Source organism: Myotis lucifugus, unplaced genomic scaffold, assembly GCF_000147115.1.
Source record: "Myotis lucifugus unplaced genomic scaffold, Myoluc2.0 scaffold_56, whole genome shotgun sequence".
Taxonomy (NCBI): Eukaryota; Metazoa; Chordata; class Mammalia; order Chiroptera; family Vespertilionidae; genus Myotis; species Myotis lucifugus.
Window position 1 is genome coordinate 6905907 of NW_005871104.1, and position 23221 is coordinate 6929127.

At 55.5% G+C, this 23221-nt stretch overlaps 1 protein-coding gene across 1 annotated transcript in view; it reads right to left on the bottom strand.

The window, feature by feature from the left end:
* The window catches only part of NDST1 (N-deacetylase and N-sulfotransferase 1), a 35502-nt gene extending 20842 nt beyond the window's left edge, over positions 1 to 14660 (bottom strand). Inside the window, exons 1-2 of the mRNA XM_014456203.2 lie at positions 14587 to 14660; positions 3993 to 4892 (exon numbers count right to left, since the gene is read on the bottom strand). Coding sequence (XP_014311689.1) covers positions 3993 to 4505 — 513 coding nt within the window. The 5' untranslated portion in view covers positions 4506 to 4892; positions 14587 to 14660. The remainder of the gene's footprint in view (positions 1 to 3992; positions 4893 to 14586) is intronic.
* Between the last annotated feature and the right edge of the window lie 8561 nt (positions 14661 to 23221).

Sequence of the window (23221 nt, forward strand, 5' to 3'; positions counted from 1 at the left end):
GAGTGGGGTGGGGGCAAAGCAACAGTGGACAACGGGCACCAGGGAGGCTAGAGAGGGAGGCGGGTGGTGCCTAGGGCCGCCCTGGAGAGCTGGCCAGGTGAGCACTGCACCAGGGCACCCGCTGTGCCCCAGGGTAGAATTGCATCTGCCCACAAAGGTGCCTCTTACTCTCCTTCACGCAGGAGGGCTTTTTCTAATTCCCACAAAGGCTCTGCAGGGCCCTGGCCTTGTAAACCGCGATAGGAGCCGAATTTGATGTTATCAGTTACCAGGAGTAACTGCCAACTGCCCACTCTGTCCCAAGCCTCAATGCAGAGCGCCCCGCCCTGAGAGGCCACCTCTCCCAACCCCAGTCTCCCACCACCCTGTAAGCCAGCACGGGTCAAAGATGAGAACTGTGTTTCAGGCCCTGTCCCTCACCTGCTGTGGCCTGGGAGGTCACACTGGACCACAGGCACTGGGGGATCCCATTTCAAAGCCCCGACCCTGAGCTGACTGCCAGGCGCTGGCAGCTCAGCCAGCTGCCCAGCTGGAAGACACTGAAGAAGGGGAAAAGCCAAGTTGCTGACTGTCCACTCTGTCAGCAATGAAAGGAACCAGCAGGGAAGGGAATGGAGAGTAAGCCTCGCATCACAGAGACTGACCCCCAGGCAGGCCTCGCCCCGCAGGAGGGGAACCCCTCCTGTCCCTCAGCACTAAAGACCCACCCAGGAGACACCGAGTCTTCCAATGAGGCCATCGAGGCAGCGGAAGGAAGCCCTGGTCCAGGCACTGGGAAGCCCAGTACCGACTTCATGACTGGCTGATGACCTTGGGAACCCCGTGTGTCCTCTCCAGGCCTCGCGTCAGCTTGTTCTGGGTTAGAAGCCAGGAGTGTGGTTGTCAAATCTTGGCTCTGACTTACTGGCTGTGTCATCCTAGAAAGTCATTTAACTTTTTAAAAAAAAATATGTTTCTATTGATTTTAGAGAGAGAGAAGGAAGATGGAAAGAGAAACATTGATGAGAGAGAAACATGTATAGGCTGCCTGCTGCACTTCCCCTACTGGGAATCAAGCCCGAAACCTGGATATATGCCCTGACCAGGAATTGAAGCAGCGACTTCTCAGTGCATGGGATAAGGCGCAACCAACTGAGCCACACCAGCCGGGCCACTTAATTTACTTCCTTACCTGCAAAGGAAGTGTCTGCTTCACAGGGCAGTTGTGAGACTTACGCATGGTAAGGCAAGCAAAGCAACGAACTCAGTGTCTGGCATGCAGTCAGTGTGCAAAAAAAGGTCGGGCAGCCCTTGTCAGTGTCAGGAACTGGGACTGCCGATGAAGACCTGCTCCACCTTAAGGACCTCTCGTGAGCACAGGCTCAGAGACATAAGACTAAGTGCTTCCACCAGCTGTTTGCTAGACACAGAAATGACAAAGCATGACCGCTGCCATTGACTGGGTGGCCGCAGGCACCAGGCACCGTGCTGGAGTTGCCCACCCCGTCTTGCTTTGTCTTCAACATGGCCCAGGGAGGCAGGAGCTGTGATTGGCTCCACTTTACAGATGGCTTGAGTAGTATCCTGTCCAAGGTCACTCTGCTTTTAGGTGACAACAAGATCTAATCAAGGGCCTGGACGTTTCTGCCCTTGCTCTCCTGCTGAACTGGGAATGCAGCACCAGTGGGAATTGGAAAATGAATCTCCAGATCCCTGGGGTCCACAAACCATGTGGGTTTGGCCAACCCAATGCACAGTGCTGAAGGTGGCCTTGCAGAAAGAGCCCCAAAAATGTCTATCTTGGCCGACAGAGGGCGCCAGTAAGAGTAGAAAGTCACAGGTCTCTGATCAAAACCAAGCAGGGGTCTCCTGTTATTCAATAGGGTAGGAAGAGCAGGAAGACCTGGAATTGCCACTGACCCTACTAAGCACGTCCTTGCCCCTCGCAGGGCCTCATGTTCACCTGGAGAGCAAGGAACTGGGGCTAGATGGGATCCAAGTTCTCAGCTGTACCAACTGTGCCCAATGACAACAGTCCACTGCCTGGTTTCCAGAGACTGGGAGCTCTGTGCACTGGATGTGGCCCCTGATGCAAATTCTACTAAATAAATGGTATGAGGTTCCTGAACTCACTGCATGATGGTTGAGACTAAGGCCCATAGAGCCAGACGCCTGGCTTCAAACCCTAGATCTGTACTCATTGGAGGTGTGCGCATGGGCACATTTCTTCACCCCTCTTTGCCTCTATCTGCTTCCTCTTAAATCAGGAGGGTATCTCCCTGGCTTGGAGGATGGTCTACGAGTGTTCAATGAGTTAATTCATGTGAAGCATATAGGACAGGCAGGGCATGGCTCCGGGTGAGCACTCGATAAATGTCAGGCCTGGGGCTCTGACTCGATCTTAATGAAGTCCATGGAAGGAAAGGGAACAGAGTCCAGGAGAAAAGAAGAGAGTCTGACAATGAAGAGAGTCTGACTTTATGCCACTATAAAGCCATAAACCAGGTCAGCATTTCCTGGAGGGCGATCTGTGAGGAAAAGGGCTTTGTGATCAAGCCAGTTGGGGAACAAATCTCACCAGGTTGCTCTACTGCAGGACTTCTAAGAGCCTTCAATTCCTTGACCCACAAAACCTCAATGGGTGGCAGAGCGTCCTGCTGCATTAACGCATATAAGAACACGCTGTGGAAACCCGTCATGACGCCAGGCTCCTCCCAGCACACGGGAGTCCACAAACGCGTGGGGACGCATGGTCATCCAACAGTGGGCATGGGCTCCTTCCGAGCCACCTCCTGCTCCCCTCCCTGCTCACGCCAAGCAAGAGCCTGCTTCAGGACCCATGCACTTACCCTCCCCTCTTCCGGGAAGGCCCCTGGCACAGAGCCACACAACTCCTTCCCTCACCTCCTTCCAGTCACTATATCAAGGACAACTCCCCTGGCCATTCTATCAAAAACAGTCTCAACCGCTATACCCATTGCCCACTCTGCCCTTGGGCCTGCGTATTTCTTTGTGAAGGTCTCACCACCTGCACAGGGTATGTTTATTTGTTCATTGTCTGTCACCCACCCCTCCTCACGGCAACGTCAGCTCCGTGACAGAGGGACCTTGCACATTTGACCACCACTGTGCCCAGTGCACAGCACAGGGCCTTGGACATGCTAAGTGCTCAGTAAATACTGACTGAATTAAGGAACGAATGCCCCCAAGCGCCCAGCTAGAGTCCCAACCAAAGTGTGCTTTCATCTGGCAGGTCAAAGTTCTTTGGCCAGAGCCTCTGGATGTCCATCCAGCTGTCCCCACCTGCCCCTCCCCAAGGACAGCTTCTCCAGGACACTGTCAACAAGGACTCTGACCCCAGCAGTCATTCTGGGTGCCCCACAGAGCCCAGAGCAGCTGGCCTGCCCACTGTGATTTCTTTTTCTCTTTCTCCCAATGCAAAATGGCTCCAATTCAGGAGGTGCATAAACCCCACACTCCACCACAGCCCAGAGGAAAGAGCCTGTGATCCAGAGCCCAAACTGTCTGTCTCGGTTCAAATCCTGGCTCTCCCACTTATAGGCTACACAGACACATATACATAACCTAACCCCCCTGAACCTTGGTTTGTGCATCTGCAAAATGGGGACGACATACCCATCCCTCAGGAGGCCTGCCACAACAGGTTTTGAGGGACCTAGCAGAGCATATCCTCTCCTACCCATCCCTGGGGCCTCCGTCAGGCAAGTACCTGCTATATGCCAAGTCCCATGCATGGCAGGCAATTCCCCTGCCATGTGCTCCTAATAAAGGCTAATCCTTAAAAAGCACCTACTAGGCACCAGGCACAGGGTGCCCCAAGTGCCTTACATACACTCATCCATTTAACCTTCACAAAAATCCTGGGAGGGAGGTGCTACCATGACACCCATTTTACAGATAAGAAAGGTCAGGCACTCAGCTAACAAGTGTGGAGATGGGATTCAAACTTAGCTGGAGCTCTTAACTGCTCGGGGACCCTGCTCCCTGCGTACCTTGAAGAAGCCGATGATGCCCACGCCGTAGGCCACACAGTACTTGTCCAGCAGCTCCCGGTTCCAGGCGTCCAGGTTCACGTACTTGAGGATGTTCTCGTAGATGATGAGGGCGAAGCGGCCACGGCCCTTGTCAGTGAGTGTGGGCATATCCCCCTTGCCCGGTGCAATCTCTGTGCGGTACTTAAAGCGGCTCGACTCCAGGATGGCCACCACCTCCTGGCCCAGCTGTGAGTAGAGGCTCTCCACAAACACCAGCACCAGTGGGTCCGTACGGGAAGGGGTGGCCGCCTGCACGGGCTTGAGCGGCAGCAGGCGGCTGGGGGCAACAGGCGGCGGGTCCCCACAGTCAGGCTCGGGGGCGTCTGCCGAGGGCTCCAGGCCCCGCTTCCAGCCATATAGGTAGTAGGCGGAGACACAAACGCTGAACACACAGAAGACAAACAGCAGGAAAAAGATGGCCTGTGGGGACACGTGCCGACACAGCCTGCGGAGGCGCGCCAGGGTGGGCATCCTGGTCTCCGAGACCTTGGCCACCAGAGGCCCAGCCTGCCCTGGCCACCCCAAGGCCCCACGCAGAAGGCGACACCGGAGTTGTCCACGGGCCAACAAGTTCACAGACAGTTAGCAAGCGAGGCCCTCAGCGGGCGGTGGGAGTGGAGGATCCGGGCCGCCGGCCCTTCCTCCCAGCCAGGGGCACCGTCCGCAGGCTGGTTGTGCTCCTTCCTTCCTCCTCGCCCCTTTATGTCACCATGGCAAACCCCCACGTGGTCCTGTGCACAGCAGAAGTACCCCAGGGCGTCAGGGCCTCCTGGGGGGGCCGGGCAGCGGGCAGGAAGACACCGGGCAGGCCCGGGGATGCCACATGCTGCTGGCTTGGTGGGGCCCCCGGGGCCAAGGCTGTGGAGAGAAGTCAGAGAGTGAAGAGTCAGCATGTGGGCTCTGGGGTTAATTTATGAGTGTTCAGGCCCAAGTTCAAGTACTGCTGCCTAACCTGGCTGAATGATCTGCGAGAGCTCCTTAATCTCTCGGAGCCTGTTTCCCCGTGTGCGAAAAGGGGCTGCCGGTGGGACCCAGCTCACAAGACAGGCTGGGGGATTAAGTCCAACAAGGTGTGTACATGGCTGACAGCAGCACCCAGCGTCTGGTGTCTACAATGGCAGTTGCTATTTGTTATAGTCGTTGGAGTCAGAGACTAGACCAAGAAAACGCCAGGAGTGGGAAGAACTGAGACTGTAGACACTTCCCAGGCCTGGAGCTGGAGGTGGAATTCTAAATCACACTCGAACACCACGTCCTCACTGTCTCTCTCTCAATGACCTGCAATGCTCCTCCCCTCCCCCATTTCTCTGAATGGGCGCAGCAGCCCCATCGACAGATGAAAAGGCTGAGGCTCAGGCAGAGCAGCCAAGCCAGGGCTGTGAGGCACGGGCGGCTGAGCTGTGCTGGAAGGGCCCTCTCAAGCATCAGTGACCTCATCTGTGAAATCAGCACTCCTGGGCCGCAGGGCCGGGGCTCAGGGAGGACTGAGTGAGTCAGCCCAGGAGCTTGGCACCAGCAATAGCTCAGAAATGGCAGCTGTCACTATTTGCCCCAACGCAACAGGCATCTTCCATCCTCAGGGCTCATGCCACACAGGTACACACACCAGGATCCCGAGCTTGTCAAGGGAAGGCGGGCAGGGCCCCAGGCAGCCAGAACTTGGGTTCCAGTGTCCCCCTCAGCCAACCCCTGACAGGCATGCTGCCTGTATGGGTTTCTCTGGAGAACTGATGAGACCACCCACCCATACTAAGGCCCCAATTCCATCACCCCAAATAGCATCCCCCCACACACAGCCCTCTAGTCTCCCTTCAACATGAGTGGAAGCAGCTGCTGAAGGCTAGCAGGAGAGCTCCCCAGGGCACTGGGCGTCGGGACAGGGACAGAGGTGCAAGGGCCTGGGCTGGTGCAGCCGGGGAGGGAATGTAAGCCTAGACATGGACTTGGGGGTGAATATCTTCGAAGTCCCTCCCCAGCTCCAAGGCAATCCAGGGTGTCCCACATGGGTACGACATGCCGTGCCAGAGAACTTCTAGGAACTCATACTAGGAACTTATCCTTAATGGCAAAGTGTATAAAGATTTCCCCGCAAAAATATGCCCCCAGTGCTATTTATAACAGCAAAGATGCCGTTTACAAAAGCAAATGCCCAACAACAGGGGACTGTCTTTGGCAATTACAGCGCAAGCATGTGATGGCATCCTAGGCAGCCATTTACAAGACGTCAAAGAACATTTACTGACACAGCAATAGAATTACCATATAGATTGTTAAAGTGGAAAACTTGTATAAAACAGTATGCATTGTCATACTTTGGGTAAAAAATTTTATGCATAGGCTAGAAACTGGTACTAAATCAAAAAAAAATGTTAACAATGATTATCTCGGAGGGGTTTTTATTTTCTTCCTTTTGTTCGTTTCCTAAATTTCCTATAATAATCATTTGGTATTTTTGTGAAAATAAGAAAATAAATGTTTTCAAAAGATATGCTCATAGACTGACAGATCTCAGAGGGAAGAGAGGAGAGGGGTTGGGAAGAGATTAACCAAAGATCTTCTATGCATACATGCATAGCCCAGGGACACAGACAACAGTGTGCTGAAGGCCTGGGGTGGGGCCGGAGCAAAGGGGGGAAATTAGGGGACATCTGTGATACTCGCGACAACAACAACAACAAAGGTGTGCTCAGAAGCAAGGGGAGGACAGTCTCAGTCACCAAGTCCGCTCCCAGTTCTGTCATAATGTGCTGTGTGACCCGGAGCACAACCTGCCCCTCTATGGGCTTCCTGTCTATTAGAGAGGAGTTTAAGCCAGATGATTTCTGGGGGCTCTTTCAACCGCTGCAAGTCTACAATTCAGTCCCTACTATGTGCCACCACCATGGAGAACCCGAGGCCACCAAGAAAACAGGCACCTACAAGGCAGGGGGATGATGTGGCAGTGGGGAAGGGAGGGCGTGTGAGAGACCTGAAGGCCACAACGTCCCTGGAGGGAGGAGGACCGAGGAAGGCTTCCGGGAAGAAGTGGTACCTGAACTGACCAGCAGGACAAGTAAGGGCTGCCCAGGGGTAGGAAGAGGGAGGGGCACCTACCACACGAAGCTTACAGTTGAGGTAGTGTGTGGGCTTTCCAGGGACTCAGAAGTTCCAGCTGACAGCAGGCAAAAAGGGACAGGTTTCCTGGGCGGAGTCAGGAGGGCCGAGGCAACTGGTCCTGTTTATACCTAGGGTGCACCTGTGTCCTACTCCCACTGATAAGGGCAGCCCTCTGCCCTACGATCCCAGTGAGCCCCACCCCTTGGCCCGGGGCCAGGACAGACCTGTGGGTGGAGAGGGAGAGCTGCTCCAATGGTGACCTGCTTGCCACTGAGGCCTGAGGCCACCCAACCTCACTTCCCTCGCAGGCCTGGGCGCTATGGTCACTGGCCCTCAGTCTACTGCACTAACAGCCTTTCAGCGTGTGTGGAAATGATGTGATCAGCAGCGTCGGAGGCATCTGGGGGACATAGACCCTTGTGGGAATCAGATAACATTTTCCATCAAAAAATATGCACATGCCCTAGAAAATGCTGTAATGATTTCAAGAAGTCCAGACCCTGTGACCCCAAACCCATCCATGGACCTAAAGCCCTAGGCTCATACAGCCAGGCACCTCTGTTCACACCCAAGCCCACCACCCAGTGCTTGTGGGATCCTGGGCAAGTTAACTTTTATGTGCCCCCATTTCCTAATCTGTAAAAGAGAAAAACTTGACATACTTCCCAGAGCTGTGAAAATTAAGTGAGTTGATCCATATGAAGTGCTCAGAGCCATGGCTGATGCACAGCGCGGAGGGCCAGCGCTATGATCATGCCTGTTGTTTATTTCCAGTACTCATCATGTGGACAATAACTGAGCCCGCGAACACTGCAAAGCTCTGCGTGCTCCCTCTGAATCCCCGTTTGCAGAGGCTGTGGCCTTTCCCAGGAACTAGATGGATGGGCAGGGAGGGGCCAGAAGGTTAGAGGCCAGGAGGCTAGGGAGAAGGCCATGGTAAAGCCCAGCCCAGCCCAGGCTAGAGAGAGGGTAAAGGAAGCAAGAAAATGGGTCCACCAGCCTGTCCCCAGAGAAGTCCAAGTACCTGGGGTGGGAGTGGGAGGGGCCAGGAGCTTTGTGAATAAGCACTGGCCTCCAGTGAGCTGGCTCCAGCACTGCCCCCCCCGCCCCCCCGGCACTCCTTCACAGGTCTGACCCCAATCACTCAAGGCCTCCAATAGCCTGCGTGCCAGAACCCCAGGCTCTAGGGATGGGGAGCTGGAGGGTTTCTAATCCCCCTTGGAGCCACCAAGGCCTCAAAGACAGCTGGGGACTGAGGCCTCAACAACCCCTACTGCCCAGGGCCTGGACCCTGCCTGGGCCCTGCTGACATCACCAGCCAAACTCCAGCCTCGCCCAACCAGACACCAATCTTGGTCAAGCATTTAGGCCTTTCTAATGACGTTCCCATTGCCTGGAATGCCTCCCCTACCCCTGGGACACTTATTCATCCTTCCAGACCCCAGTTCCAATGTCATCACCTCTCTGAAGTCATCCCCACGCACCATGACCCTTCCTGCCCCCGGGGGGTCCCATTCCTCAGGCTTCCCACCCATCCCCATGCCACAGCCAAGGCTGAAAATCAGGACCTCAGGCCAGAACAGGATGCAGATGTGTGCCCTTTGACCTGCACAACATTTTTGAGATTAGTTATCAACATTTTAAAATCAGGGCATTTCACACAACTTCTAGGCTGCCTTTAAAACGAGCACGTTCTGGTGACACGGGGCACGCATCCCCACTGGCCACCATCAGCGGAGGCATTTACAGCACCTGCCTCGGGTAGGCTGGCCATGTGTTCCCCAGTCAGCACAGTGCCACAGGCCCCTCCTTCCCTCATCTGGCTTCCTGCCCAGCCCCTGAGTGCACCTGAGCGTGTGGTCCAGACAGAGTAGACTCGGGATGTTTCCACGAACAGCTCTGCACTCTGCAGCCTGCAGGTCCCAGTCTGGACCAGGACTTCCTGACCTCTGTGCGGGCAGGCCCTGCCTGGCAGCTGGCACACAGAGGGCCTCCCCAAATACCAATTTCCTTTCTTTCCCTTCCCCAAATGCCTGGGTGCCCTGTAGGGCAGGAATAAGTCTGATTTATCCTGGAAGCTCCCAAGACTTTCCCAGGCATAGGTCCTTCTCGAGTGCTCAGGGTATGAATAAATGAGCAATAAGGAGACCGAGGCTTCAAGGTGAAGTGATGTGCCACAGTCACATAGGAAACTGCTAAATCTTGACTCAAAATCTTGTCATTCCTCCAAGAAACTCAGAGGTTTCTATAATAATTTTAAAAAAACCAACATTATAATTGTCACCATTGTTATTTTTACTGCTTCCATGTATTGAGCACTTACCATGAGCTGGGCCCTGTGCTAAGCCCTTTTACAACTAATACTGACATTATTCACATTTATAATTGAGAAAAATGAGGCTCAGAGAGATTAAGTCACTTGCCCAAAATTGCACAGCTAGTCAGTGGCAGAGCTGAAATTTGAATCCAGACCCCATGAGAGGGGGTCCAGGGTCTGCAGGGAATCCTTGACTGGGATGGGAGGACAGCATGAGGGGGCCTCAAGCACAGAGGCCTCTAGCCCTCAGCCAGGCTCCCACTGTGCTCTCCCAGCCTTAGGTCCAGCTTTCCCTGCCAAGGTGCTGGGGATAATGAATGAGATGCTCTGGTCGTCATGGAGATACCATGGCAACGCCGCACTTTCGGAAATACCACGGTAACTGTGGCCATTGCTTGGGAGTTGAAAGTCACTCCTGCCCCACTCCCTATTCTGAAATGCTCTGGGTCCCCATAATCCTCTCTAGGGCCCAGAGAGAAAGGAGGCAGAGTTATATGGGTCTTCCCAGAGAGCAAGTGGTCCAGAGATCAGGACTGGGGAGGGGTCCAGCTCTGCCCTGATGGACAGGTGGGCTCAGCAAGTGCAACCAATGACTGAGCTTCTTGTGCCTGTCATGGTGACGTGCACCTATACATAACTTGCATATACTTGGTGCCTACTATGTGCAGTGGGCCTCCTGTGAAGGTCTGTATGCCTCATGCTGTTTTATCCCAACAACCTGAGAGGCAGCAGTGGCTGCTGGCATGGCAGTTAAGGGCTCCGCCTGGAGCCAACCCGCCAGAGCTTGAATCTGGCCTCCATTATTTACTAACTTTGTGACCTTTGAGCAAATCACTCAACCTCTTTGAGCCTCAGTTTCCCCAAGTGTAAAATGGGGTTTACACTGCTTATCTAAACGCAGCCAAGACTAAGAGAGACGACAGCTCAGTGCCAGGCACACAGTGATGTAGGTTAAGAAACATTATCCATTTAGCAGACTTGGAAACTGAGGTTCAGGAAGGAACTGGCCCAAGGCCACGTATCAAATTAAGAGTGGATCCAGAAAGCGAGGAGGGGAGGACAGGTCTGGGAGCACGCTGGGAGTCAGGGAGGAGCAGATGGCCCCTCCCTGTTCCCTCCTGTGTACCTACCGAGCACCACTAGGGGCACGCATGGCCCTGGGCACTGAAGGTGCTGGCCTCTGGGCTGAGGCTTCACGTCTCTGCTGTGATGCTGCTACAGGACGAGTGAAGGTGCTCACAGCCCCGCATGCTCACCCAGCCCAGATGTGATTTCTTGCCTGGGTTATGCCTGACAAATGTTCCCTATATCTCCCACACTCACATGCACACGAAAGCACAGGAAAACTCTTAAGATGCTGTTATGTTCACATGGTGCCATCACAGGCATCTGGGCCACAGGCAAGAGAATAGGGTGGGGAGTTGAGAGGAGGTGCAGGAGGACACCTATAAAGAGGCTCAAAAGTATGCGAATGGCCGGCATTGAGGCTCAGTGGTTGAGCTTTGACCTATGAACCAGGAGGTCACAGTTCAGTTCCAGTCATGGCACATGCCTGTGTTGTGGGCTCCATCCCCAGTGTGGGGCATATAGGAGGCAGCTGATCAATGATGCTCTCTCATCATTGATGTTTCTGACTCTCTCTCCCTCTCCCTTCCTCTCAGAAATAAATAAAATACATATTTTTAAAAAGTATGTGAATGGGCACTGGGTTTGGGGGTGGAGGGATGGTTGCAGTCCAGGTTCTGGTAGTCCCACAAGCGATCCCAGGAACACTCCCCACAGCTGGCCCAGCCCCTCCCAGCCTGTCACACCCCCAGCACAGTCACCTCACCACCCTCTACCCAGACACACCCCACAGCCACCAAACTCCACCAGCCACCCTGCCCCAACCTACCCCACCCACCATGTACAGCACAGCCGAGAAAATACTCGACATTTGCTTCCCAGCTGTGCAGGAGTTTCTCCAGCTCAATCACACCCCTGGGAGGCCCATATCCAGCAAATCCCTCCTCTGCTGGAATTTGATGCACACCCCATCCCCCACAGCCCTGCAGTGCTGCCTGGCTCCGGGCCAAGCTGCTGCCCATCAGCCACCCTGGAGTCCAGGGCCACCACCAAGGGACTACTGCAGTCTAGCTCAGTCTCAAGGCCAACGAGTGTGCAGTCCACCCTGCAGTGAGCACACAGGGACAATGAGGCCCAGAGAGAGAAAAGGACCTCTGGGGATGCACTTGCTAGGCCTGACCCACCCCCACCTACCTTGGTTCATTTTCTTTCCAAGAAAACCCTGCCCATCCCCCTCTCGGGCCAGCCTTAGCGGGAGGTGGGACTCTGCCAGCTGTGGCTTTCAAGTCCTCGACCCCCTGCTCTGCATCCCACCGTGCAATGCCAGATTTACTGCCAGATGTCAGCTGCTCTTACAACTAGAACACTGGTCCGCAACTTCACAGGAAGCAATGCTCCAAGGCAGAAGTGGTCTCCTACCCACAGTCGGCACACCCATGAGCTATGTGCCCTTGCCTGCTACCTTCCCCTTTTGAATCTGCTATGAGTTATCTCTGAGCTGAAAGCATTAATAATACGAATTTCCATTTATCAGACAGGATATGCCTGAGTGCTATTATTTAACCCTTACGACAGCACCATCAGCTACTTTCCACTCATCTCACAGACGAGGAAACTGAGGCCCAGAGGGGGCCCCTGAGTTACCCCAGCACACAGAGCTAAAGAGTGGGTGATGGGGAATCTCAGCACAGAGCCACCGAGCCCATCATCCTTCAAAACCCCGGGCCTTCTGTGTTCACCCAGGACACCCCACTCTCTGCGCCCTTTGAATGGAGCTTTTTCTGTTTTTGTTTTCATCCATTTTATGTGTATTTTAACTTAAAAGCAGACTCTAATGAGCCTTCTTGGAAGTAGACCCACAAATCATCCATCAATGTACAAGCAAACAAAGCATAAACCCTGGTTCACTCGCAGGCTCTCAACCTGGTTGTTGTGGGTTCCCCGGCAGGGACTGCCCAGCAAGAAACCTCAGGAACTTAGACCTGCTTGTGGAGAATTTGTCTTTCTTCCAACAGGGCCTGAGTTGAGAGTTTACCTTTGCACCAGCTCTGAGGAAAGGGCTTACAGAGCAAACAAACAAGTCAGATTGCTGGGGGTGGGGGTGGGGGGAGCGGGAGGAGGGAGGGCGGAGCGGGGAACAAGCAAATCTGGACCAGCTGCCCTCCTGTCCCAAGGTCAGGCTCCAGTTCCCCTGAAGCTCCCAGCGCAGACCCAGATGGGCAGGCCCACCCCAGGGCATGATCCTCATGAGCCCATCAGCTTCCCAGAATAGGGGTCCCTCCTCCCAACCCCCAAATCCATGTGCAACACCATCAAATCCATTCCTATTTTTCTTAGGCTCAGATCACAGGCACTCAAAAAGACTAGATGATATTTCTTTGCAAATACCATAAGCTCCCTGGCTGACAGCAGCTGGCAGTGACTGAGCTCCTGGTAACTGACCAGCCCCACACCCGGGCTGTGCTGAGAGCTTTCCCTGAATTATCACACCCAATCCTCACATCCTGAGAGGTGGTATCACTGACATGTGCACTTCACAGATAAGAAAACTTAGGCTCAGAGAGGGTAAGCCACTGACTGAAGGTCACACAGCTAGGCAGAGGTGGAGCTAGGAGCCCAAGCCAGCCCACGTCAAGCTCCTGCTTGTAACTTCTATATAGTCCTGCTAGCCACCATTCCACACCATTCTTGAGCCAGCTCTTCAGCCCAAAGCATATCCAGGGAGAGGCTTTCTGTGGGCGGCTAGCCCCAGCTGCCTACATGTAGGCTAACCCAGGAGAATCTGCAACGGGAAAGCCGTTACTGGCAGAAGAGCCAGCACAGGTCCCCAGAGAGGCAGGACCTCAGCTAAGGGGTCCTTACCTTCTCCTACATCAGGGGCTTCTGTTGTCCCAGGCAGGAGCCCCACATGAGAAAGGGGGGCTGCCTCCATGCCCCAGGAAGAGGCCTCCTGCTAAGGAAGAGGAAAGAGAGGCAGGAGTGAAGCTCAGAAGCAGGAGATCTCAGCTAACCACCAACAGGAAGGACAATGGTGACCGACAACCTCACGGGCCTGCTGCACGCGAGGTACTGTAGCAAACACGGCCCGCCATGCCCTCATTTATCGTCATGGATTCCCAGTGAAGTAGAAACAAGTTTATCATGCCCTGAGCTTCTCCCCTGGCTGCCACCCCCGCAGAGGAGCAGGGAAATGCCAGCCCCTGCCCTCCCACATGCCACCCCACATCGCCAGATGCCCCATGAGAAATTCCGAGGAGCAGGCATATCTGGGGACCTTCATCTCATGGATGCGGAAGCCAAATTCCATGTGGGCCTGAAGTGCATGCACATCAGCATCCCAGCGCCTTTGTGCCTCCGGACTTGGCCCGTCCCTTCTCTGTCCTTCTGTTTCTTCAACTGGACAATGAGGGGAGTGAACCAGATCGGAAGCTGATGAGCTCCTGGGGACAGAAGCCTTCGAGAATATACTGAGGGCTGTTACTGGACTGTCACCCACATTCTACACAAATTCAGGGTGGCTCTGACTGGCCCCCAAGTTAAGAACATGGAAACCCTCTAGGGGCCCTGTGGGCTTTGATGAGCCGTGGCTCTCACGGTCTAGACAGGACTGAAGCCACAAACGTGACACATGAGCACCCTGGAACTCACCATTCCAGCTCCCCATGGCCCTGCCGCCCTGCGGTAAATCTTTAACTCTCGGACCTGTCGGCTCCAGGTGGATTTGAGGGCTTGCCGAGGTGTCAGAAGTCGCAAGAGAAACTGATCCCTTCCTTCCTTCCCACACCTCCTCTTCCTCCATCAGGAAGCTGCTGGCCAGTTCTGCAGCGACCCAGGGCCTGGGACACTGAAGGAACCTGCCTCTGGTCCTGAAGGCAGACAGGACCCAGCGCCAGGCTCCGCGGCCAGCCAGCCCCCACCTCTGCACCCTGGGCCCCTCTTGCGTGGGTATGAACATGCACACGCCGCTTGCACACAAACATCCAGACAGACCTGGGAGGGCTGGAGAGCAGGGAGGGCACTAGGGGCCATGGTCAGAGGGCACAGGGAGCCCAGGGAGAAAATGACAAGACCCACCGGAGCTCCAGGCAGCAGCCGCTTTACTGCACCGCGTCCTCTCAATGGCTCCACACTCCTCACTTAACACGGCCGCACCTAATCCCAGAGCCAGGACAAATGGCATTACAGTTGGCCAGTCCCCTCCCCGGGAGGGAGGGGGTGGCCCCAGGGCACCCTGAGCCACCAACCATGTTCCAGGAAGCCTTCAGCACCCCACCCCCACCATGTCTCTAGTCAGAGGCCACGAGCCCCCACCTATTGGGCCTCAGCCCAATTCAGTCCCCGGCCCAGGGACCCCCCCAACAGGCAGGGACCCCTGCCTGTAGGTACCTTCCACGGAAGAAGAGGAAGCATGTCCCTGGCCCTTAGGCTTCTGGTCCCGCTCAGGAAAGGTGACAGCCAGGAGAGGAGGAGCCCTCGCTGGCAGCAAGCGTAACTGCTCGCAGTTCTGCCTGACCTCCTACGTGATCTTAAGCAAGGCCCTCCCCTGCTCCAGGCCTCAGTTTCCCCACCTGTCCTGAGAAGAGGCAGAAGAAAGGCTGATATTCTCAGGTGGGGTCAGCTGGTGGTCAAAGCAGCTGTGGCGTTGGCTTCTGGCCCTTCCCATGGCCCCGCCCTGCAGAGGAGGAAGCTGGTGACGGCCAAAGTGTCAGGTGCTAGAGCTGAGAAGGGCCTTACGAAGCCCAGAAAGAAGCGACCTGGCCACACAGGCAGCTGGAAAGGGGCCAGGCTCCTTCTCGGCAGTAAACATGTGAGAGCGTTCACCCGCCAGGGTTTTTGCCTTTTTAGCGACACCCAAAGCAACCTGCTAATGACAGAATTTGAGGCCTCAAGAGCAGAAATAGAGAAGAAAGGTGGTGTGCCTGCATGCATGGGGCTTGGGGATGGAGACGGGGCAGACTGTCCAAGGCCCCCTCCTGTCACCCCAGGAGGGGGGCCTATGATGCGGCCAGCCCCAGGTAAATCCTAGGCACCCCTGCAGGGATGAGCCATCTCGGCCACCTCTTAACAAGTCACCTGAGGCCTGGTGGTGGTGGTGATGGGCAGACTGGCCCAGGGGGATACACCCCGACCAGGCTGCCTGCCAGACAGAACTGAAAAGCTCCAGGCCCTGTGGCCAAAGGGGAGGCAGCCAGGTTCTCAGGGGAACCAAGGAGGGAGATAAAGCTTTGAGGCACTTGAGCTGCAGAAGCCCCTAATCTTCTGGAGGCCTGACCGGCATAACATGGGGCCTGCTGAGACCCAAGGCCCACATGAAAGGGGCCTCATCCCTCCAGACTTGCTGGGGCTTGTCGCCATAACAAGAGCCCCTGCCAACACACCTCGGTGGTAAGGGGCTCAATATGCTCACACAGAGGCGCAGCTGGCAGGGAAGGGAGCAGCGGGGGGACAGGCGGGCCTCGCTTTCTCTGGAGCATAGGCAGCGAGAGCGCAGAGACACAGCAAACCGCGCCGGGTGACCTATATATCACAGGCTCCTTTTCAAGGGACCCAGGGGGTCTCAGTGAGACTCTTGAAGGTGCCTCACAGGTGTCCCCACACTCCCAAGGCTCAGGAGACCAGAGTTCTAGTCCTAGACCTCTAGGTGAGGCCAGAGAGGCAGCAGGCGCACGTTCAGGAGGTCCCCCCTCAGGTGCTGGTGTGCCCCTGCACAACGCTGGGGGGAGCGCCACCTCCCAGCGCCCTGAGTCAACACTCCTCCAAGTTGGCTCCGGGGCCTCACTTGCCTCACCTAGTCCCAGCCTTGCCTGTGACCTCAGTGACCTCAGGGACCTCAGTGACCTCAGTGACCTCAGGGACCTCAGTGACCTCAGGGACCTTCCTGGGCCTTTGCTCACCTGTAAAATGGAATAATGCCAGATGGCTCCAGGGGCCCTCCTAACTCTAAGCTGGGAGATTCTGTAGGGATCAAAACTGACCTCCACAGCTCACCCCAGAAACGGGCACTATGACCCCCACTCCCCACTGTCCATAAATCCGTAAGTCACCACGCTCCAGGTGGACAACACTATATACAACGTCAGCTGTGTAACTGGATGCGGGGCCCTTTGCTAACTGCGTGGCTCCACTTCTGTGGGGCCTCATTTTACAAATGTGGAAACTGAGGCTCATAGCGGTAAGCAAGCTCAAGCTCCCAGCTGCGAAGTGCTGAGCTGAGATTCAAACTGGTGTCTGGCTTTCATCCCGGCATTCCATAATGTCAACCACAGATCACCCAGAACCCACAGGGCCTGGAGGATGCCATCGGGTCTTTGTACCTCCCACATGGAGGGCGCAATGCTGAGGCTAATGTGAAAGGCAGGCTGGTGGAGGGCGGGAGCAGGCGGGGACGGAAGCCCGTGTGGGCGCTGGGCATTTGCAGGCTGACCAGCCTGCAGCCAAGCCAGCTGTCCACCGCTGTGCCTACAATGTCCTCGTCGCCACCAGCACACCACAGCCACTGCCGTGCCATTTTTAAATCGTTACACAGACGCCAAGCTTTTTCACAGACATTGCTTTGGCATCACATGACAACCTTATAGGAACTGAGCAGGGATTTCTTCTCTCTTTCTCACGTGAGGAAATTGGTGTTCCCAGCAGAGGAGTGACTTCCCAAAGAGCACACACCAAGGCAGTGCTTGAGAGTGAATATGGAGTCTGCATCTCCCGCCTCCCCGTCCAGGGCTTTGTCTCCCCTCCATGCCCTTGACTTTTCAGTGTGACCAGCATTGATGGCCCGATAACAAAGTGACCACTGTTGCGCTCACTCCGTGCAGGTTTTCATTTCTGCTACTGTTTTCATTTCACAGGTGGAGATGCTGAGACTCAGAAAGTGGAGCCTCTGGCCCCAGGTCACCAAGCTAGGAAGGGGCGGAGCTGGGATTCGAGGGGCGGAGCTGGGATTCCAGTGGAGGGTGGTCTGGCTGTGGGCCTGAGCTCAGCATCTCGGTGCGGCACTGCTCTGTCTGGGACTAGAGGGACCAGGAGACCAGACACACTCAAAGAGTGTGCGTGCCTGGCAGGTTATGGCAAGATTATGATAATAGAAGGACAAACAAAGCTCTTGGAGAGCCCACTAGATGGAGGTTGTTATGAACATCTGGGCAGGAGGCCAGGAGTCTGAGCAAGGAACATGGGAACAGAGGGAGGTGACAGATAGGAGGGAGGCGGCCTTGTGAGACCTTGGTCAAGTGCCTTGCTCTCTCTCAATTTACCCAGCTGGTGAGAAAAGTCCCTGGAATATCTCCAGAGCCTCCTCCAACCCTAAAAACCCTTGGACCCTGGGAAAACAAGCAATGCTTGGTGACAGCCTGGCTGTGCGCCCCGGGGGACTCTGAAATGTCCTTGGCCATCCTGGCACGGCTCAACTGCTGGGAAACAGGCTTGCAAAACACAGGGCCGGCCAGCATGCCTGGGCACCACTGAAGTGTGGGTCCTGAGGGGGCCACATTCCGCCGTTGTCAACCTTTCCACAGCTCCACAGCAGCAAGCGCCACCCGGCCTGACTCACACAAGTGCCCAGTGGAATGGCACTCCAGGCCCGCCCTGCCCCCGCTGGCCCTGTCCAGAGCCCTACATGCAACTCAGTCCCCTCACTGTCACCCGTCCTTCAATGCCCCTCACTCAATTCGTAAGGTCAGCCCCTGGGATAGAGAGGCAAGGGGTCCTGTAGGAGACCTTAGGGAAAATGACCACCCCATCCCAAGGGACCTGGGCTAGGCAGAGGCTGCCCAGCCAAGTCAACGAAGACTCTTGGGTGGGGAAGGTCAGGAGAGTCCATCAGTGCCGGCCCTCAGGTCTCACTCTGGCAGGTGAAAGGGGCTCAGCCGAGTCTCCACACTAACAGTTGCCCCCTCAACCCACATGTGAAACATGCTCCTACTCAATAACCTTCCATGGCTCCCACCACCCACCAGGCAAAACCCTTCAATCTGACTGGCTACACAGGCCACTGTTACCAACAGCCGGTTAACTGGGTGTTGTGTGTGACAGGGCCTTTGCTCAGCGCTTTGTGCACATTGTCTCATTTAACCCTCACCGTGACTCTGAGACACAGGTACTGAGGTTGGCCCATTTTTATAGATGGGAACATTAAGGCTCAGAGAGCTCACGTCACTGGCAGAGAAAGGATTCAAACCCGTGTCTGGACTCTGGTTCTTGACCATGGTGCTGTGCGGCCTCCTCAAGTGCCCCTGCCACCCTCAGGACCCCGGGGCCAGCTCAATGCTTCTATGTACAGGAGGGGAAACCAAGGCACAGAGAAAAAGCTCTCTGTGTTGGCGGCAGAGTCAGGACAAGGCCTCCCCTTCCAGGGCTCCCTGTCCTCCACCCCAGGAGGAACTCCCACCCAGAGGCATGCCCAGCAGGAAGGCCCGGACCAACGCCACAGCAATGAGTCCTTAGGATCTGCCTCTTCCCTCTGTCCAGAGGAAGGGAAAAGCAGGAGGGTCCCACTGGGTACCCTCACGGCCCCTGAGGAAATCACCCTTCAATAACAAGATGGGGCAGGCCCAGGACCAATCTCCCCAACCCCAGGGGGAGCGCCAACCTCACACCTCTGACCTGAAATCTCCATTGTTCTCCCCAAACCTGCCTGTCCTGCAGCCGCCCTGTCTCAGTAAATGACAACACGGTCCTCAGGGCAGAAACCTTGCCATGGACACCCTCTTCCTCTCACACCCCACATCTAACCCAGTGGCTCACCCTGCAAAATCAAGCCACAAGTGGACTCCCCAATCGTCCCCACACTGAGGTCCTCCCTCATGGGAGTGACTGCAGCAGCCTCCTGGCCAGAGTCCCGCTTCAAGCTGGTCTCCTCTCCACACAGTAGCTCACACGATCCCTCTCACACTTACGCTGAAACAAGTCACACCTTGGCCAGCCCCTCAGCCGCTTCCCCTTTACTCTGACCCAACAGCTAAGTCCTCTGGATGGGCCGGGAGACCCTGCACACTCCCTTGGCCCATCTCCCACCAGGATGGCTCTTATTCTTCCTGCCCCGGCCACGCCAGCCTCCTTGCTGTTCCTCAAGCACACCCCGCACCCTTCTGCCTCGAAGTCTTTGCGATGCTCTTCCCTCTGCCTAGAATGCTCTTCCCCAGATACCCCATGGCTCCCGTCTCCCTCCTAGAGTCTACTGTCCCCTTACCAGAGGCTTCCCACGACCTGACACAGCAGAGCCACTCCCTGAAGTCACACTTTTTACCTCCCTTCCAGCCTTAGCTTTCTTGCAGGCACCTCTCACTACCTGATTAGTAGTTAGTGCTGGGCTAGTATTTGTTGCTTGTTGATTCTATCTCACCGCTACAATATCAGCCCCAAGCCTTGGTCTGTTTTGTTCAATGCTGCATCCCAGGGCCTAGAAAAGTGCCTGGAACAAAGCAGATGTTGAATGAGGGACTACTGCTTTCCTCATTTAAACACACCTTTCGGTTTCTGCAGGCCCCTGGAAGACCAGGGTCACCTGGGAGCCAATACAATACTCCACCAGTGCCAGCTGCAACCCAGAGGTTGTCACATGAACAGTGCGGGTCAAATCTAACAACTCGCTACTTGGACCAGAACAGGACAATTACATTGGTCCCTGTCCGATGCCTTTGCCCACTTTTGACCACTAAAGGAGAACTTTCCAATCTGACAGCTGGGCCCACAGGGTGGCTCCAGGCACCAGCAGGGGCATGGGCCAGGCTGCTGCTGCCCTCCCTCCCAGCCCCCAGAGCTGCTGGGGTCCAGCATCTACAAAGGCTTCCCCATCCTCCCAGCAAGAGGAGGCGGAGGAGGGAAGCCCAGGGCCACGCCTGCCCCTTTCCTGTTGTCAGCAGGACCATCAGAAGGAAGCTTTGTTCTCAGAATAAAGAGTGTGAAGCCCAGTGCCAGGCGGAAATGGGCACAGGCCTATAGCAACAGTTTAAGGAAAAATAAAAAAAGGGATGGAGGATGTTGGAGGGGTAATTTGCACACCCAACCGGTTTCTGCCTCTAGGGTGGCTGTGACATGGTGGCTTCACCTTTCCAGGCCCCAGCCTACAGGTCATCATAATCAGACGATTGTCCTCACTGAGTGATGAGGCACCGATCCTGCAGGGGGAGGTGGGGACAGAGGAGTATGGCCTTGCCTGGGCGTCAGAAGACCTGGAGTCCAGGTCCGACTTGCCGCGCACTCCCTCTGTGTACCTCAGTTTACCCATCTGTAAATGGCTTGTCCAGTCTACACTTGAAGCCTCAGTCTACCTGCCACAGGACCCACACAGCGGGGTGCCCTTCGAGTCTGAATCTTCCAGAGCAGGGAGGCTGTACCCCAGACTGAAGGAATCAAAGATGAGACAGAAATCTGCACACATTTTTTCAAGCTTCCCAGGTCTTCGTGTACCTAGAGCAATTGTGACCTCTCCGCTAAGACCTCTTCCAGGAGGAGACATCTTAGCTGGCCTCGAGGGATGCTTAGGATTTCAATTAAGAGTGAAATAAAGCTCAGATGGACAGACAGTTGGATAAAGGGCTGACGGTGAAAGCAGGAACTCTAGAAGGAGAATGAAACAGAGAAAGGCCCGAAGGGAAGGAGCGGGGGGGGGGGGGGGGGGGGGGGGGGACCCCCCCCCGAAAACTGAAATGACCCCACCTTCCCGTCCCCTGTCCCCTCAGGACACAAAGGGCTGGCATCATGCCCTCTGAAGGCTGCGATCCCAGCCTCCCTTCTCCACCCAACCCCTCCGAGCCCCGGGGAGCGCAGGGTGGGGACAGGTGCAGGCTCAGTGCTCCTCTCCTGGGTCATGCTGCAGGGGACACTTTCCGTGACTCTTTATCCGCAGCTTAAGAAGCTGTCTGGGTCAGTAGCTAAGCAGCCACAGCTTATGTGGGAGAGGATTCGAGGGCCACAGGGCAGGCGGATCCAGAGCCTCTATTAAATGGACCTTCACAGCTGGTGGGGAGCACCACTGCCACACCTTTATTCATAAAGGCAGCACTTATTATGCTCCTGCTGTGTACCTCACCCTGAGCCTGAGCACAGTGTATGGGGGACACAGGACCCTCCATAACCCTCAAGGAGCCCACAGAGCAGACAGAAGAGGTACCACTACCACACGGAGAGAAAGCAGCCCCTGCCCTCAGGACAGGGTTGCCAACTCAGATGCCTAGGGGGCCAGAAAGGCCGTGGAAGTGTGTGAAGCGGCTGGTGGGGCTGGGCCAAGTGGAGTGTGTGTGCCTCCTCTCCAGGAGTGGCCACTGGAGAATGGCGGCTCGGAGTTATATGATCTTCCCATTTCTGAAGTAAAGCCAGAAGTTGGGATTTTAATGTAAAATTTCCTATTGTCAACTAGTTCAATTTTTGGCATGGGCCAAGCAAAATCTGCCTGGGGGGCGGATGTGGCCTGCCCGTTTGTGACCTCTGTTTTCTTGAAAGAGACAGGGAGCACGCCGTGGAGGATGACTTCCCGTGCTGGCCTGGAGGGTGGGGCAGGCACTGCTGGGGAGGAAGTCGTGGGGAGGGGGTGGGTATGCCTGCTGGAACCATAGGGACCATGGGTCCAGGCCCCCCGCACCTACTGCCTGCCTTTCCCCCTACAAAGGAGTCCCTGTCTCCATTTCCAAAGCAGGCACAAAGGCATCAGCTCTGTCTGTCCCCAGGTGGTAGGAGGAGGGCCACCTGCCCAGCAAACCTCCAGACTAAATCAATTGGTGGCAAAATAGCACAGGTTCGATTTCATCCCTGGAGCTTGAAGAACAGGTCGGCTAATGCAACAGCTCCATTCGGGGGAAGGGAGAGGAAGAGACAATGGGGACAAAGCGAGGTTGAGAAGGGAGTCCTGCCTGGCCAGGCGGCTGATTACATAACCCTCCTTCAGGACAAAGCCATGGGTTCAAGGCACGGAGTGGGGAGCTGGACTAGGGAGTCCCAGAATGCAGAGGGAGTCTCCCTCCTCCCCCGTCCACCCCTCTCTCCGACCTTGCCCTGAAGTTCCTAGAGAGCCCAACTCAGAATGCAGAGCCGGAGATGGAGACTAAGACCCCAGGATAAGGCACTTAACAGGATTGCACAGCAAATTAGCAAGTCTATCATGGCATAACTGTGCTTATTATTCCCATTTAGCAGACAGGGAAACTGAAGCACAGACACAACTCATCCGAGGGCATGCAGCTTGCAGGGAAGGTGCTGGCTTGGAACCCGACAGTGGCCTCCGCGACCACACTGCACCATGGTGCTGCACTGCCACCAGGCTGCTTGCTGCGAGAACCACACAGCCTCTTCTGCAGCCTCCTCAAGCCTGCAGCAGGCACGCGACCCCTGCCCTCCTGTCAGCACTTCAGGGGAGGTCAAGTCCTCTAACAACCTGACGAAACCTACAGGTGCCGCAGAAGAAGAATGCACAGAAATGCCTCCCAACGTTCACTTGGTTTCAGGGGCTCACAGATCTCTGCATCGGTGAGAATGGATGGGTCAAGATCCTAAGACACAAAGGATCAAGAGATAGGAGGCGGCTGAGGGGAGGGACTCCCTCAAATCCTCTGGACCCCCCTCATATGTAAACTTGGAGCCCAAACGCACAGCTGCTTAAATCCACAGACGTGAGCACAAACCAGTGCTCAGGGCCGACTCATCCCTTCAGGACGGGGAGAACTGAATGAATCATGACACACAATAGCCCTTGCCTGGCACCCACTAGGTGTGACTCAGC